General features: G+C 42.1%; 1 protein-coding gene across 2 annotated transcripts; it reads right to left on the bottom strand.

The window, feature by feature from the left end:
- Positions 1–268: 268 nt before the first annotated feature.
- On the bottom strand, positions 269–12,417 carry bloc1s2 (biogenesis of lysosomal organelles complex-1, subunit 2). Of its 2 annotated transcripts, none has more exons than XM_048563692.1 (5): positions 12,328–12,417; positions 10,149–10,265; positions 9,536–9,655; positions 3,943–4,047; positions 269–2,491 (listed from the first exon to the last, which is right to left on the bottom strand). In XM_048563692.1, the coding sequence occupies exons 2-5, from the start codon at positions 10,189–10,191 to the stop codon at positions 2,460–2,462; spliced, it is 300 nt and encodes a 99-aa protein (XP_048419649.1). In that variant the 5' UTR covers positions 10,192–10,265; positions 12,328–12,417; the 3' UTR covers positions 269–2,459. The 2 variants fall into 2 exon arrangements, with proteins under 2 accessions (XP_048419649.1, XP_048419648.1); XM_048563691.2 differs by having other exon boundaries at positions 12,171–12,386.
- Between the last annotated feature and the right edge of the window lie 1,485 nt (positions 12,418–13,902).

Here is a 13,902-nt window from a genome sequence, read left to right as displayed (position 1 = left end):
CAGGTGGCAAACACAGACCTGCACCGAGTCAGCCAAGAACAGCTCTCCTATCTGCAGCTAATGCATGGCAAGGCAAGACAGATAACAAAGGAATCTTACAAAAAACAAACAGCATGGACCAATGCATCACAGGGAAACATGTGCAACAGTAAGCAGACTATGTCAAATTCAGATTCAGAGTTCCAATTAATGAGGTTGCAAGTGTCATTACAACCTTTATACAGGACCAAAGACCTCCATTAAATCGCACGGCTCTTAACGCCAAAAGTTTAATTTTCAAATTCAGAAGTTTATTGTTTATTTTAGTACAATTGCAACCATCAGTTTCTGGTACACAAAAGGATTTTCTAAAATAAGACACAAGTACGTTCTCAAACAGATTAGCACTCAAAATTCTATTGTACGAGACTGATCAAAAGGCAGCAAATTCACAACCATTCTTCAGATTCACCACTGCCAAAAGATGGACAGTACATATATAGTGACCATCCAAGGTTAAACAAAAGTCCTGTTAGACACCCAGGCTACTAAAAATCAGATCTGTTATGACAACACAGCACTGTGCAAACAAAAGGTGAAACTGTACCCGTAACTAACAGAACTGCCAGCAATAATGGTTAGCAGTGGAGAAAGGGCAGAACAATTTACTGGGCTATTACGTGAGCCACGTTTATACTTGGTAGGAAAAAACTTCACAGGCTGGGACTGCTATTAAGAAAGAGTCATGCAAGGAGATGCTTTTAACATTAATGAGGGCATTTGATAAGGTACACAGAGAGCACTACTTCTGTGCACCAATGAGAGCTTAAAGTGGGAGACAGAATGACAAGACAAATACATTAGATGGGAATGTTATAAAAAAATTCTAAGAAGCTAATTAAACATAAGCAGAAAAGAACAGAAGGATATGTTGAAGATTTAAAGATATGAGAGGAGATCAGTGTGGAGGATGAATGTCACTGTAGATCAGATGGCCTGTTTCACTATACAACTGATTACATACTAGACTCTTAAGCAAATGCCAATTCTTCAATTTGTGTTCATCATTGTCAAGGACTGCCCACCAATGCAGCAGACAGAACTATCCAAACATGTGGAATTCCTGTACAGAAATGAACTTGACAAATGGAAACAGCTTACTCTCTGGAAAGACATAAAAGCATAGAGCAGTTATAATTCAGGCAGGACCCAAAAAAGCTGCAAAGGCTCACTCACAGAACCACAGACACAGATCAGGCAGCAGGGAGATACGACCATCATGAACCTGAAAAGGAATGGGATTTAGCAAGGACAATGACTTGCAAGTGTCCACCAGGGAAGAAGTTACCAAACAATGGCAGAAACTGCTGCAGTACTAGAACATGTTAGGAGAACATCAGAACCAGAAATTAGACAGCAAACGGGGAGGAAGAGGAAGTGAAAGCAATTATCAATAAAAAGAAGTGCCAACATTTCTCAGGGTAACTGAATATTTAGAAAAGCAAGTTTAGAGGGGAAAAAGTGTTTGTTTTATATAGTTCAAGACATTGATCTTAGAATCACTAATTTTTAAACTCATCCTCAAACACGATTATTTCCACAATGTCATGGTAGGTTCTATTAATGCAGATAATAAGGCCTCTGTCAGAATTGTAGCAGTACAGACCCCGAGTTTACATATAGAAGATTTAACCCAATGGCAGTCATGAACAGGATGTGCAAAGCTGTGCAAATATTTACAAAGTAAAGATCATTTTTACTCTTCACACCAAAACGTATTTTGGACGTTTGCAGATGATCTTTGAATGTTTTCATTCACACCACTGCATAGTTTCTATTTTTATATATACATCAACTTCACTTCTTTTTAAAAAAAATTGCATCTCTTCACCAAAGTCTCTCAAGTGAGAACTAATGAACCATCACAAGTGAACCCATTTACTAAGAATGAATATGCTATTCAATGAGCACTTTTCTAAATTTACCAATACGATCATTGTTAGCTGTATCCTCCGCGGAATATGATTTGGAAGTTCTGTACATAGAAAGGATTGATTAACGGCCATTAATGTTATGCACTTGTTGGGAATAGTCCAGGGGGCTTTGCCCTAGTAGTCACAGTGGAGGAACAATTCATCCAAACTGTGAAAAATCAATTTAACAAGCTGGAGTCTTCAGCAGTTTGCACAATAAAAGTTTCCTATTGTCCTCAATTGGCAGTCCTCCACTTCGTTCATTGACTTCCCTGTACAGTCGGAGGCCCAGGGGGTGGGGGGTGGTGGTGGTGGTGGGGAGAGAGAGAAGGAAGAAAAAGTCTGTCACAACAGCCACCATTCAATCTTCGTAGACTGGATGAAGAACCAACCAATAATGTCTTCATGACCACAAATTTTATCAGTTCTCCCATTCTTTCTCCAATGCCTTGTGATACATCCAAAGATAAATGTACATCATTTGTGACATCTTCAAATCTGTCAAAGTCATCGTTTCTCTAATTTCTTAAACTTGGCTTCTGTAATAAGAATGGAACAATGCAGTTAGAATCATCAAGACGAAGATCACTACATAGAAAACACTTCATCAATGCTCTGGTTTTTCAGTCATATGGGTTTACACCAATATCTTTGTTAGTTTGCTGACAGAAGCTTGGCTAGGTCTGACCACGTAACGTGGAACATCAGATTCAAGGAATACAAAAGCCACACTCAACTACCAAATCCCCTCGTGCTCGCTGTCACAATCCAAGGAAAAAGGCTCTCCCTATCCACCCTATCTAACCCTCTGATTATTTTATATGTTTCAATTAAGTCACCTCTCAACCTTCTTTTCTCTAATGAAAACAGCCTCAAGTCCTTCAGCCTTTCCTCGTAAGACCTTCCCTCCATACTAGGCAACATCCTAGTAAATCTCCTCTGTACCCTTTCCAAAGCTTCCACATCCTTCTTATAATGCTGTGACGAGAACTGTACGCAATACTCCAAGTGCGGCTGCACCAGAGTTTTGTACAGCTTCACCATATCCTCTTGGTTCCGGAACTCGATCCCTCTATTAATAAAAGCTAAAACACTGCATGCCTTCTTAACAGCCCTGTCAAACCGGGTGGCAACTTTCAAGGATCTGTGTACATGGACACCGAGATCTCTCTGCTCATCTACACAACCAAGGATCTTACCATTAGCCCAGTACTTCGCCTTCCGGTTACTCCTACCAAAGTGCATCCCCTCACACCTGTCTGCATTAAACTCCATTTGCCACCTCTCAGCCCAGCTCTGTAGCTTATCTATGTCTCTCTGCAACCTACAGCATCCTTCGTCACTATCCACAACTCCACCGACCTTAGTGTCGTCTGCAAATTTACTAACCCATCCTTCTACGCCCTCGTCCAGATCGTTTACAAAAATGACAAACAGCAGTGGACCCAACACTGACCCTTGCAGTACACCACTAGTAACTGGTCTCCAGGATGAACATTTCCCATCAACTACCACCCTCTGCCTTCTTTCAGCAAGCCAATTTCTGATCCAAACTGCTTTATCTCCCACAATTCCATTCCTCCGCATTTTGTACAATAGCCTACTGTGGGGAACCTTATCAAACGTCTTGCTGAAATCCATATACACCACATCAACCAGTTCACCCTCATCTACCTGTTTGGTCACCTTCTCAAAGAACTAAAAAGGCTATTTCTTTCACACTCATCTATCAACCCACAGTGTAAACTCAGATCATAAACCAAACAGCACAGACGTCCAAGATATAGCTTCAGATTTAGCGACCATCCAGGCCCAAGGATTAAGAGTATTTTTAATCTTTACATGCATGACGAATGGGTCTCTCAAAATACATTTTCAGAACAATGATCCCAATAAATATACCATTTTGATTTTAATATTCTCTCTCTAGAATAAGGAGTGGGAACCTGCAGTAGTAAACATTCTTTAAAAAAAGAGCATATATTCCCACCTAGCTTCTTGGAGTATGCATCCAATCTATAGGCTGCTTGTTCCAGTGCTGCAACTTGTTCCTCTATTTGATTAATCTGATCAAGATATGGCTGTAGACTGGCATCTGAAAGATAAACACTGTATAGGTTTGAATCACTCACTCTGGATTCCTCAACACATTTTTAAAAATTAAGATCCAAATCTGCAGAAAACTTTTGTTTTCCGTGTAAAACAGGTGTAGAACACAAATGAAATTTGTTAAGACAAGTAAGGTACCAGCACAAGTTGAAAATACGATTGCTTCAAGCATGAGAATGTGTCCAATCATTGCATTATGAATAGCTTACTTTAAGGGGCACACAAATGTTTCTTTGTCCTGCTGCTTATGCATAGTCACACAGAATGCCTGTAACAAGAAAATCCACTACACGGGCCAGACTTGTGAATCCCGAACACAACCTTCCCCAGCGACCCCTCTATCCCTGTATTAGAATCATCCATTTGTACTCAACATCTTTACTGAAAACTGGTAACACCAGCACCAAGACCTTGAACAGTCCTTTGAGACCATTGCTGCAAAACAGAAACCACAGGAGATGTGTTAATTGGTCAACCACATGCTTTGAGACTGTTCCTGAGAATAATTGTTTTATGAAGACAGACTGTGCAATTTATACCTACACTCTGAAGTTTGAAAAAAAATGAAGAGATGTAATTGAGGCATACAAGACGCTGAAGGGGACTGAAAGCAGACGCAGAAAGGATGTTTCCTCATGTAGAGCAACCTAAAATGAGGTCATAATTTTAGGAGTTAAAACAGATGAGAAGAAATTACTTCCCTCAAAGGGTCAAGAATTTGTGGGTTTCACTACCTATAATGCTGAACTATTTATTTCTTTGCTTCTCTAATTTTTTTTCGTTTCCTAAGAATTTGATCTTAGGACTCTGTACCTCTGTGCCAAAGATGGTGCTGTAATGCAGCACCTATAAACTTTCCACTGTCCTCATTTGAGTACACGTGACAATAAAGCTAATTCATACCTCAGAGTACAGTGGATGCCAACACATTTTGTAAATTTAAGGACAAGATGGACATATTTTCAGTTAGGAATGAACTAAAGCATTACAGGGCAGTGGCAGGAAAGTAAAGTTGAGGCCGAGTCGAGATCAGCCATGACAGGACAGGTTCAAGGGACTGAACAACCTGGTCCTATTTCTCATGCTTCAGGTCCATTGACATTTGGAGGAGGTAGTCAACAAAAACAAGGCTTCCAAACCCTAGACTCACTGTTTTCCAAACAGCCTACTTCAAAGGTTAGAAATTATTGTGCTAAGTTTGGGGGAAGAATCCTAACAATCAAACAAGGTGATGTTATATGATCACTGCATTATACATCTCTTGGATTTGGTCTTATCAAAGCTAATTGTCACACTGGTTTACGAGGAATGATCAGAATTCAATAGTTTATTAGCCAAAATACCTTTTGTCTCTTAACACCACCATATGAAGAAAAAAAGTGTTTCATTTGAGCAAATCATTTACACACTCTTTTCTTACCCTCATGTGTGTATGTCGGTAAGGCTGGTATGTGCTAGCCATCCCTAATTGCCCTTGAACTATACACATTATTAGGCAGTTAAGAGTCAACTATATTGCTGTAGGTCCAGAGTCATATTTAGGCCATCCCAGGTAAGAATGGCAGATTTCCTTCCCTAAAGAATATCAATGAACCAGGTGGGCATTTATTAAAATTAAGGTGATAGTTTCACAATCATTACAGTGACTAGCTTTCAAATGAAGATTAATTAACTGAATTTAAATTAAGATAGTTTCCATTGCAGAAGCTGACTCATTTCCAACTCTTCAGGTAATGAAACAATCTGTGCTTATGTGCAGAAAGGCCTGGGCCATGTGACAACATTCAACTTTGGCTAACACGCAGTCTCAATATTCCTTGCCAGAAAACAGCCATTTTCAACGAGAGAGAATCGAATTAACCCCACATGAAATTCAACAGTATTACCTTCCATCAGAAACTTAACTGGCCCTTCCATGTTTTCTTACTGCAGATGTAGAACATAGAACAGTACAGGCCCTTCAGCCCACGATGTTGTGCTGAACTTTTACCCGAAACCTAAGGTCTATCTAATCTCCACCTCTACCCTATGCTATCATCCATATGCCTGTCTAACAGTCGCTTAAATGCCCCTAATGAAGCCGACTCCAATGCCCTCTCCGGCAATGCATTCCACAGTCCAACCACTCTCTGAGTGAAGAACCTACCTCTGACGTCTCCCCGACATTTGCCTCCTTTCATTTTAAAACTATGTCCCCTTGTAAAAGCTACGTCCACCCTAAGAAAAAGTCTCTGGCTGTCTATTCTATCTATACCGCTCATCATTTTGTACACCTATCAAGTCACCTCTTATCCTTCGCCGTTCCAAAGAGAAAAGCCCTTGCTCTCTCAACCTTTCCTCCTAAAACCGTCCCTCCATTCCAGGCAACATCCTGGTAAATCTCCTCTGCACCTTTTCCAACACTTCCACATCTTTCCTGTAAAGAGGTGACCAGAACGGGACACAATACTCCAGATGTGGCCGAACCAGGATTTTGTATAGCTGGAGCATAACTTCACGGCTCTTGAACTCAATCCCTCTATTGATGAAAGCTAACACACCGTATTGCCTTCTTAATGCTCAGAGGATGTTTCCCTTCGTAGGACTGTCAATAGCCAGAGGCTACAGTCTCACAATTCTAGACTGACATGAGAAGGAATTAATCCTCTTAGAGGATTGAGTGTCTTTGGAACTCTTTGCCAGAGAGCTGAGGTGCAGAATGCTTATGTATGCAAAGCTGAGATAGATAGATTCTTGATCAGTAGGGGAAGGAAGAGTTACAGGAAAAAAGGCAGGCAAGTTTTCATGTGGAATACTGGAGTAGCCATGACCCTACTGAATGGTGGAGCAGCTTGAGGGGCCGAATGGCCTACTCCTGTTCTATTTGCTATGATCTTAAAATCAATGATTTTGGTAAAAAAAAAAGCCTCCAACAACCCCAACCCCCCAAACCCAAGACCCTGCATTTCTAATTTTCTCTTTTCCTTCAAGTTGTTGACTTATACTAGCTTTTAGCTCCCGAGACACAATCCCATGGTTCCTGACCCATGTGCAATTCTTAGCGTGACAGCCATTAGAACTGAACCTGTTGCAGTCCTCAATGGCTGACCCTCACATACAACTTCTAAATACAAAACTGTAAAGCTGACTAACTGTTTAACCACACACTTACTGTCAGCTTGTCACCCATTATCCAGCTAACAGTTTGAGACATTGAGGTCAATTGCTACCATTGTGTATTCTCTAACCTGGGCGAGTTATTTCAGCTCAGAACAGAGGGTGAAACAGAGTCCCTTCTGGCCTGTATGGAAAAGCCCACACCATCAGATACATGTATCTACTAACTTATTGCATGTTCAAAAAGTCCTGCCCATAAAAGAATAATTACAATAAAGAACGGTACCAATAGGTTCTACAGTAGTTAAACAGCAATGACGAAATAGCATTTTCAGGTTGAAGAGCAGTAGGTTACAGAAGTTGGGAATACTGCAGCAAATATATGTATCCTCACACTCCAAAGCCTGGCTACAATCGACAAGCCACTAGCCAGAAGTGTACAAAATACTCTCTACTTCCCTGGGTGAGTCCCGCTCAATCAGCATGCAAGTTCAGTGCTGTACAGGCCACAGTGGCACAGTCTCATCCTGGCTGCATCTTCAGGGAATTCCACTGTTCCTTAATCAGTTTTCTCCAAGAACAGGTGCTGCTAACTGAACTTTTTAACCTCATCCCACCCCTCCACCCACTGCATCCCAAAACCAGTCTAACCTGTCTCTGCCTCCCTAACCTGTTCTTCCTCTCACCCATCCCTTCCTCCCACCCCAAGCCGCACCCCCATCTCCCACCTACTAACCTCATCCCACCTCCTTGACCTGTCCGTCTTCCCTGGACTGACCTATCCCCTCCCTACCTCCTCACCTATACTCTCCTCTCCACCTATCTTCTTTTCTCTCCATCTTCGGTCCGCCTCCCCCTCTCTCCCTATTTATTCCAGAACCCTCACCCCATCCCCCTCTCTGATGAAGGGTCTAGGCCCGAAACGTCAGCTTTTGTGCTCCTGAGATGCTGCTTGGCCTGCTGTGTTCATCCAGCCTCACATTCTATTATCTCGACTTACAGAAGTGTTTTTTTTTAAAAAGACAAAAATACACAACAATAAATTGTTATTTTATCCTTCACTGCCAAAACAGTGGTTGCATTGTAACAGCTCAACAAGGCTCCTTTGACAGTACCTTCCAAAACTGTAACCTCTACCATCAGCAGGTGCGCAGAACACATACACCGGAAAGACTCCTTCAAGTCACGGCAGTTACTTCTTTGTCGTTGCTAAACATCCAAGAACTCCAATTACCAAAAGCACTGAAACACCAGACAGACTGCATTGATTTGATTTAGTGTCGTCATATGTACCCAAGTACAATGAAACGTTTTGTTTTACAAATAGGTGGATCATAACATACAAGGACATACAGATCATAGGGAGTTTAGACAGAGCAAGGCATGCAGACGCAGTCAAATGACATGGGTGACCACCACCTTCAAAGCATTCAGGATTGGACTGGTCTTTAGACAACCACAAATTAAAGAAAATAAACCATTTATTGCAAAACAAAATTAAGAAATTGGTTATTATAATATTTGGAAACCATTAATATCAAAAATAATTATCCAATTCTACCTAAAACTAATCTCCAAGCCAAAGAAGTTACAATAATTTTATAAGATTGTCTTGCTGATAAACTGAGAACTTTCAGGATATGTATGCAAAACATGCATGCGCAGTACCCCTGCCAGTACCTCATTCTATCCAGTTTGCTTATTTGGCCACTACTGTACCCGTTACTGGCAAGACATATCACAAGGCATGCATGTCTTTCTACCTTTAATGGATCTATACAAATTCCACCATTACCTAAAGCACCAATTAATTCACAGGCAGAAATCCAATGTTCAGATTGGCAATTGGGAACCTCATCGTCCGAGTTACTTCGAACATGAAGACCCTATATTATCCCATCTGTCCAAATGATGCCACTAGCATCAACTGCATTTAAAGTGATAGTCAATCCTAGATGTTAATAAACCTCAAAATTATTTGGATATGACAACAAGATAAGGCATCAAGCAGCTCTTAATCTAGAGAGCTCACAATAATTAGCCTCCACTTTTTTTTTATCCTAACCATTCAGGGGTCATGGCCTTCACTGGGAGAGAAAGCACTTATTGCCCTTTCCTAACCGCCCTTGAAGCGCTGAGTTGCCTTTTTGAACTGCTGCAGGCCTTGTGGCACAGGGATACCCATAATGCTATTAGGAAAGAAGTTCCACACTTCTTCTGAATGTTACTTACCACAAGGCTGACTGAGAACAAAGAAACCAGAGCTTGGGCCAAACAGGGTTAACAACTGAACTTTATAATCAAGCACCAATTTACCAATGAGCAACTACACAAGCAGTTAACTATTCTGTTGAAAAGTGAAATGCCAAAATACTCACATTTCTGATTGAGATCTTTGAGGTTGCGGTTAATATTAAGAGCAATTTCCTTCATCTCTAGATACTTAAGACCAGTCAGTTTGTTCATGCTCTCCAACAGTTTGTAATCTTCACAGGTTGCTATGGCAGATTAAGGTTATGAAGCATCAACAAATCAGTGGCGAATTCTGATCGTAATGTATAAGTCAGCTGTCAGTCTATTTAAGTCAGGAAGAGTTACAAAGTTACAGATAAAAAAAGGGATATAAGCACTGGCCAACTTCAAAGTGTACCACATAAATCAGGAAGGTATAAAATTTGTTCCCATTTGTACCTACAGTCTATTTGAGCTCACTGTTCACGTTACCAACTTTAGCATAGCTTCATTACTTGGTTATTCTTTCAGGATGCGTGGGTGCTGCTGGCAAATTCTCAATTGCATTTAAACAGAGTGGCTTGCTTGGCTATTTCAAAATACCGTTAGAAGTCTGGTGTCACAATGAATCAAGCCAGAACTTCTGCCTAATACTTTCTCTCAGGCTACTAGAAGCTATGATGGTAGTACCAGCAAAGATGTGCTGGTGCTCCTGTTACTGAATTTATTTGGCTCCACAATCAATAATATCAAACTCACCTGTAAGTTCTCCTTGTAGGTACAGAGACAGTTTGGTAAACATATCCTTGCAGAGTTCATTGATGTCTGGCTCTGAAGGTTCTGTGGCTTCCTCTGCTGTCTCGACTCCAAAATCATCTATCAGCAGAACAGAATTGTGACAACATTAATAGTTAATCCAGTAGTTCTTCAATTATGTCGGGAAATGAGCCACAGAGATGGGCTCAAGATCTATAAAGTCACTCTTCTGACCAGGACCAATTAAAAAATTTTCAGCACATTGCAATATAATTTGTTTCTGTACATTAAATAAATTGAAAGTGGAGCAATGGCTACATTTATTTGTAAGTGTTTATATATTTATTTTTTAAAACAGTTGTGATGGATAAATGAGAGTTATTGCATTTCAGTAGCACAAACAAGGGGGTAGGACTTACACAATAAAAAGTACAGCCCTGGGTAGTCTTGTAGAACAGAGACACCTAGGGGTTCAGGTACATAATTCTTTGAAATCTGCATTACAGGTAGACAGATTGTTTTAAAAAGTGTTTAGCACACCTGCCTTCATTGCTCAGACCATCCGTATAGGAGTTGGGACATCATATTGAGGTTGTACAGAACAATGATGAGGATCCTTCTAGAGTGCTGCATGCCGTTTGGTCACCCTGCCCTAGGAAGACTATTAAATTGGAGAGGGTTCAGAAAAGATTTACCAGGATGCTACTGGGAATGGAAGGTTTAAGTTATAAAAACAGGCTGTCATTTTTCACTAGAGCTCAAGAGGTTGAGGGGTGATCTTACTGGGATTTGTAAAATCATGAGGGGACATAGATAAGATGACTAGCAAATGTCTTTTCCCTCAGGTGTGAGAGTTCAAAAGTAGGGGGCATATTTTTAAGGTGAGAGGAGAAAGTTGAAAAAAAGGACATGAGAATCAGCTCTTTTCACACAGAGTGGCTCGTGAGTGGAATGAACTTTCAGAGGAACTGGTTGTTACAGGTACAATTACAATGTTTAAAAGACATTTGGATGAGTACATGAATAAGTAACATTGAGGAATATGGGTCAGGAGCAGGCAGGTGGGACTAACTTAGTTTGGGAACATGGTCAGCATGAACAAGGTGGACTGAAAAATCTGTTTCCATGTTGTATGACTATGACAAGGCAGATGTCAAAATAAAACCTAGCCTGATAGATCACATATTTAACTTTTGTAATTGGTTACCATAGTGGTTAGTAGCAAAAACATTCATGAGGCTGCAGACTTTTTTTTAAGAAACAGAATGCATGTTTATTATTTAACAAAAGTTGTATATTAAAAGAAAGCAATCTTGATACAGAAAGTTTCTATCTGTTTCCCAACATCACGTGTAACAGGCTAAATCCCAGAGCAGTATCGCAAACACAATAAAAACCGAAACAACCGCACATGCTGTACATCAGAAACAAAGATATAAATGCCTAGAAAAGCTCAACAGATCTGGCAGCATCTGTGGAGAGAAATCAGAGTTAACAGTTCGGGTCAACCTCAGAAGCTTGCAGCAGTAGCCGTAGGAACAGGTCAACGGCTAGGAACACTACAGCAAATAATTCACCTCCTCACTCCTCAATGCCTGTGCACCATCTGCAAGGCACAAGTCAGGAGTGTGAGATAACAAAGTGTGGGGCTGGATGAACACAGCAGGCCCAGCAGCTCCTGAGATGCTGCTGGGCCTGCTGTGTTCATCCAGCTCCACATTTTATTATCGCGGATTCTCCAGCATCTGCAGGTCCCATTATCTCTGATCACAAGTCAGGAGTGTGATGGGACTCTACTCCCCGCTTGCGCTAACAACACTCAAGAAGATCGACACCAGGTGGGGGTGGGCAGAGTGTGTGCAGAAGGAGGGGTGACAGAGTGTGAGGTAGTGGGGGTCAGAATGTCGCAGAGGAGGAGGGGGAGGGGTGGTAGTCGGAGTGTCGACGGGGGGAGGATGAGACGAGGGAGGCAGCGAGATATATTGGGGGGGGGGGGGTGGGGAGAGAAGCCTGTCTTCCGCTCACCGGTCCTCCTGCCTCCTCCGACGGCCTCAGCCGGTTCCACGTCGCCAGGCCCCATCGCCAAAGGCGCTACCGGGGCACAGGCCGACGGTGGCGGCGGCGCCGCTGTCACTGCAGCCGGCCGCTCCATTTCCTTGCCGCTCTCCCGGTGCTGCCTCACCTCGTCATCCACCACGGCCGCCATCTTCCTCCCACGGCATGTGACCCGCTGCCTTCCCCTGCACCAATCAGAAAAAGCCAAGGCCCCCACGTGTCCTCTCTCTCCCCCCCTCTCCCGCAAACGTGAAACATATCGCCAGCACGTGATGTCCTTTGCCCCGCCCCCTTGAAAGTCGCAGGTGAACAGCGCCCATTCAAGCCTACACCTAACCCATTCATGAGAGCAGTTACTGCGCCCCTTACCCCACTCTGCGGGGTCCACATATTCATGGTAGATGCACGAAGGGAAGTTGGGAAATGTTTGCACTGCAGGAGACATACTTACTGCATGAAAAATTGGCAAATGCAGAAACCCTCAACGCCCATTATTACAAAAAAGGCTCTCGAATCAGAGCAAGACCAGAAACTTGTTAAGGCTAGAAATTTATTTTTGCTGAGCACTGTCATGACAGGCCAACCAGCTTTCTTATGTTCCAAAAATGTCCAGCGACAGGCAGATGGACCTTTTTGTGTAGCACATACATCTGATTTCAAACTGAGAGAGATTTCTGTGAAGAAGGGTCCAGACCCGAAATAAAACGGTGTGACGCTGGATGAACACAGCAGGCCGAGCAGCATCAGAGCAACAGGTTCGCTGATGTTTCGGACCAAGACCCTTCTTCTCAACCCGAAACATCAGCCTTCCTGCTCCTCGGATTGCCGCCTGGCCTGTTGTGGTCATCCAGCTCGACACCTGGTTATCTTTGATTTCAAAGCAATGAACTTCGTGCAACGTACAAAGCAGGTGCAAACTTGCAAAAACAGTCATTTATTTCCCCCCCCCACAAGAGAAGCCTTACAGACATCCTGCTCCCAAAAAAATCAAGAATCAAACCTCACTATTGTAAGAAGTGCATATTGAGTCCACCCTGGTGATTACATTAAAAACTTCTGTTAAGATGATGTGAAAAAATTCAGCTAAAGACAGGAGTGAATTTATCAAACTCCAAATATGCCAGTTGCTTGTAAAAATATCCTCAATGCCATCAAACATAATTAAGATTGTATCTGTAGCCAGTGTCACACAGGTGAATCTCCACACACATGCACACAACACTGTACTACAAATGAATGTCAATAATGTTTACTGGGGCATTTGGGACAAAATCAGCCCCGGTGAAACTCCGATGTAAAGGGCTTCTGACCCATCTGCTACCACGTAATACAATCCAACTGTATAGATGTGGAATAGTGTAATCCAAACTAGCAGTCACAATTTATCTTAATTTCAGTGAACACACATACTCTCGTTGCAATGGAGACAAGAAAATCACTGCATGTTGGATTCCGAGTCTGCCTTTACTACAAAGATTACTACTTTTGATCACTATACACCTTTTCAAAGTGAGGAGGAAGATTTAAGGGAGATATGCGTGGAAAGTTCTTTATGCAGAGGGTGGTGGGTCCTGGAACGCGTTGCCAGCGGAGGTGGTAGACGCAGACATGTTAGTGTCTTTTAAGATGTATCTGGACAGGTACATGGATGGGCAGGGAGCAAAGGGATACAGACCCTTAGAAAATAGATGACAGGTTTAAA

This window comes from Stegostoma tigrinum, chromosome 37 (assembly GCF_030684315.1).
Source record: "Stegostoma tigrinum isolate sSteTig4 chromosome 37, sSteTig4.hap1, whole genome shotgun sequence".
Classification (NCBI taxonomy): domain Eukaryota; kingdom Metazoa; phylum Chordata; class Chondrichthyes; order Orectolobiformes; family Stegostomatidae; genus Stegostoma; species Stegostoma tigrinum.
This window is presented reverse-complemented; position numbering and strand designations above follow the sequence as displayed.